Source organism: Formica exsecta, unplaced genomic scaffold (assembly GCF_003651465.1).
Source record: "Formica exsecta isolate Colony F162 unplaced genomic scaffold, ASM365146v1 scaffold329, whole genome shotgun sequence".
Classification (NCBI taxonomy): Eukaryota; Metazoa; Arthropoda; class Insecta; order Hymenoptera; family Formicidae; genus Formica; species Formica exsecta.
Window position 1 is genome coordinate 65,402 of NW_021850544.1, and position 4,880 is coordinate 70,281.

The window sequence follows — 4,880 nt, forward strand, 5'->3', positions numbered from 1 at the left end:
CTAAATATTTTACGAGATGTTTTATTTTTTATATCAAAATATGTCAGATTAAAATATAAAATAACTCAAAAAGTATTTAATGAAAAAATACTTTATTATAGTGTTTTGGAAAGCTCTCGAGGTAAGCTACAAGAATATGTAATAAAAAATGGGGAGTTTCATTTAAGAAAACATCGACCACATTGACCTCACCTTGAAAAGACCACTTAAGGTCAAATCCATATTTTTATCATGTGGCTCCCTCGAAACCATGCAACTTTTGTCTGAAACATTTTTTGATATCTCACTTCGTTACCGAAAAATATGCCCGCGTCACTATAAATGCCGCACCCTGTATATCAAATTAATTTTCTAATTTTAAAATGTTCCAAAATATGTATATATGCGTTTATCAGTTTACATTCATAATAAAAAGAGAATTTTATTATCATAATAAAGCAATTAGTATACTATTGTATTTGTAACTTTGGAGAATAACTGCATTTAATTGCAACCATCATCAAAATTACATTTGAATTATAATGTTACAAAAATCTATGCTCTATCCAGTTTTTAGAAGAAAAAATATTAACCTATTAACCTATTCAGATTTTCTTTTTAAACTTTTTAAATCATGTTAGATTGTTGCATCAATATATGTCGAATAAATATACTGTAAGTATTTGTAATTATATCATGTATTAAGGAAAATAAAGTAAAATATTAGAAAAACTTTTTAATCTTTCATAATATCATGAACAATTTTGTATCAGTATCAGAAGAAAAATTTGTTTACAATATATATGTATTTAAAATATATGATTTAAAAAATTGTAAAATAAGATAAGACATGTGAAACTATTTACAAAGTGTAGGAAATATTATTTTTTCTGATCATATATATGTAAGTATACCAACTTCAATATGTTGATAACTGCTTATCTACGTACATGGAATTGAATTAGGCTAATCTATATATAATACTCATAGGGCAATGGTAAATTTAATAACAAAAATATTTGCATTACAACTAATTAATACAAATTTATACTTTTCTGAAATAATGAAACAACAGAACTTCTGACAAGAATCCAAAAGTTCAATTTTGAATTTATCTTAATTAAGCCCTAAAATTGTCAATATATGAAAATTCCGAAAATAAACCATTGTCAATGTATATTCACATTATTTGTAACAACCTATGTATTTTAATTTGTTTCCATTATTGAAAACATAATCTAATTCAGCCATTGAGAAATGTATCAATTCAGATTATTTTATACAAATATTCATATGTGAGAAAATCACATAAGCATATGTCTTCTACCTTTAATACGGTTTACCAAATTACAAATCTTAAGTGCTGGCCCAAGTTTTAGCCCCATATACTTCATCATCATATCACTATTAAGAAGAAGTAAAGCTTTGCCATCAATTTCCTAAAAATTATCATTAATTTTACAATAAGTCATTTAATAAATAAGACATCATAATACTTTTTTGTATTTAACTCACGTGTTTCCTAAACAAATCTGCGTGTTGTCCTAGTGCTGGATCTGTAATGGCAATATAATGTATTACATCTTCAATGGTCCATTCTGCTGGTTCAGTGGAAGGAATGCGATTTGCAGAAGATTCAGATTGAGTAGTAGATGTTGCTGCTTCAAGTTCTAAATATAAATATATTTTTTAATCACTATGTGTTCTATTTTACAAAAATTAATGTCAATTAATTTCATATTAAAACTCTCCAGATAATCTTTCCTATATATATTATTTTAAATATTTATATATTTTAAGATATTGAGGATTATGTATAATAATAATAATATAGATATGTATAGATCTACACCAACGCGCGTGCGCGCGCACATGCACATACATACACGCGCACGTACACACGCACCATGCACACACGTACGCACGCGCGTCCGCACACCCATCATATATATGTATATACCAGGTGATTCAGACCACCCGTGTTAGCAGTTTTTCTCTAAAATGTAACGTTACAGAGTCACAGAAAGTTACGAAAACAATTCTCATTACTAATGGGCACCCAAAGTAATCATCATTGGTGATGATTCCATTTTTCGGGACAAATCGGAAGTAGGTGTTACTGCAGTCAATTTTGAAATCTGAAACATGGAACATAGGTCGAGTGGAATATCATTGGATAGAGTTTTGAGAGGGAGGGAGAGAGTGGGAGAGGGGGAGAGAGGGAGAAAGAGAGAGAGAGATAATTTACTACAACTTCATTCAATTGTCTCTTACATCTTCTCTTCGAGAAAAACGTTTGAATGTGTGCATGCCTGCAATAATTTACAAATGCTCGAAGTGTTTACCATCTTGATGCATACATTGCTGTACGATGCAGCCGTTTTTAATACTGTCAGTAGCTCGAAGGACTTCCCGGATGGAACAAAAGAATATTTAAGTGTTCTGATACTTAATATTAAAAATGTCCCCACTTTCAAATCTCTAACTATCGCGATTTCGAAAGTTATCTATATCCGTCGAAGCCAGCAGTCGTCTCGATATCATTATTAAATAAAGTTCGATAAACACAATTCGCGCAGTCCAATGCGTTAAAGGCTATTCATTAAACAATGTCAGAACACTTTTAAGTATTCTTTTGTTTTGTTCCATCAGAAAGTCCTATGAGCTAACTGACGGTGTTAAAATACGGTTGAATGTGTGCATCAAGGTGGCAGGCATATCGAGCACTTGTAAATGATTGCAAACATCCACACATTCAAACGTTTTTCTAGAAATCTGTAAGAGATAATTGAATTATGTGTTAGTAAAAGATGTTTTTTTTTCATAGCTCTATCCAATGATCCCCCTTCGAGCCATGTTCTTATTTGAAATTTCAACATTAACCCAAGTTGCATCTAATTCCGGATTGTCTCAAAAAATGAAACCATCACCAATGATCACTGTGGATGCTTATTTAGGAAAATTTTTACGAATACAACGATGTATGATACAATGTAAATATTTTACATATTATATGAGTTTTATCGACTTGAAATATCGCGGGCGACGTCTACTTTTTCACTTTCTGCCCTGCGTTATGGCCAACTTCTGATACGCACGCGCGTCCGCACACCCATCATATATATGTATATACCAGGTGATTCAGACCACCCGTGTTAGCAGTTTTTCTCTAAAATGTAACGTTACAGAGTCACAGAAAGTTACGAAAACAATTCTCATTACTAATGGGCACCCAAAGTAATCATCATTGGTGATGATTCCATTTTTCGGGACAAATCGGAAGTAGGTGTTACTGCAGTCAATTTTGAAATCTGAAACATGGAACATAGGTCGAGTGGAATATCATTGGATAGAGTTTTGAGAGGGAGGGAGAGAGTGGGAGAGGGGGAGAGAGGGAGAAAGAGAGAGAGAGATAATTTACTACAACTTCATTCAATTGTCTCTTACATCTTCTCTTCGAGAAAAACGTTTGAATGTGTGCATGCCTGCAATAATTTACAAATGCTCGAAGTGTTTACCATCTTGATGCATACATTGCTGTACGATGCAGCCGTTTTTAATACTGTCAGTAGCTCGAAGGACTTCCCGGATGGAACAAAAGAATATTTAAGTGTTCTGATACTTAATATTAAAAATGTCCCCACTTTCAAATCTCTAACTATCGCGATTTCGAAAGTTATCTATATCCGTCGAAGCCAGCAGTCGTCTCGATATCATTATTAAATAAAGTTCGATAAACACAATTCGCGCAGTCCAATGCGTTAAAGGCTATTCATTAAACAATGTCAGAACACTTTTAAGTATTCTTTTGTTTTGTTCCATCAGAAAGTCCTATGAGCTAACTGACGGTGTTAAAATACGGTTGAATGTGTGCATCAAGGTGGCAGGCATATCGAGCACTTGTAAATGATTGCAAACATCCACACATTCAAACGTTTTTCTAGAAATCTGTAAGAGATAATTGAATTATGTGTTAGTAAAAGATGTTTTTTTTTCATAGCTCTATCCAATGATCCCCCTTCGAGCCATGTTCTTATTTGAAATTTCAACATTAACCCAAGTTGCATCTAATTCCGGATTGTCTCAAAAAATGAAACCATCACCAATGATCACTGTGGATGCTTATTTAGGAAAATTTTTACGAATACAACGATGTATGATACAATGTAAATATTTTACATATTATATGAGTTTTATCGACTTGAAATATCGCGGGCGACGTCTACTTTTTCACTTTCTGCCCTGCGTTATGGCCAACTTCTGACTCGTGCATTAGATATTGACATATGTCATGTTTTCATTTAATCATAATATTCAATCCGAAGTTGTATTCGTTTCAAACAGTGCTACAACTTTTATCATATCGAAATATTCACATTAATATAAAAAAATTATGGATACCTCTTCGTTCGTTAACAGATAGTTTTTGAAAGCAACTATTATGCTCACAATAGAGTTCAATTTGAACCATTTAATTTGATATATATTTGTTATGGTCTATCTCTTTTAGTTTAAAAGATAAAAGGGAGTGACCACTTTTGGTAGGACACCTTGTATACATATATATATATATATGTAAGGGTGATTCAGAAATACACCGACAAACTTTCAGAGATAGTCGGGGGCACCAAAAGAATCATTTTTTGCAAATGGACCTAGGGTCGGAAACGTGTCGTTACATCGCTACGGCAGACAGAGTGTTCGAAAAAGGTCGGAAATATCTCGAAATATCTCAAAAAATATAAGTTTGATAAAAAACTGTTTTAAACAAAAAGTTGTAGGGTGTAAAAAGATCTATTTACTGACCTTATGAGTTTGAGTTGGGTGGCGTCGCTAAGGTCAGGCCGAGAGGTTGCCTTCATTGGCTGAATCAGCCACCGATCTTGCCTAAGGTAATCTCG

At 32.8% G+C, this 4,880-nt stretch overlaps 1 protein-coding gene across 1 annotated transcript in view; it reads right to left on the minus strand.

The window, feature by feature from the left end:
- Window positions 1–699: 699 nt before the first annotated feature.
- Window positions 700–4,880, minus strand: part of LOC115238202 (polycomb protein Scm) — an 11,930-nt gene continuing 7,749 nt past the window's right edge. The window contains exons 7-8 of the mRNA XM_029811809.1: window positions 1,495–1,649; window positions 700–1,418 (exon numbers count right to left, since the gene is read on the minus strand). Of these exons, the coding sequence (XP_029667669.1) occupies window positions 1,284–1,418; window positions 1,495–1,649 (290 nt within the window). The 3' untranslated portion in view covers window positions 700–1,283. The remainder of the gene's footprint in view (window positions 1,419–1,494; window positions 1,650–4,880) is intronic.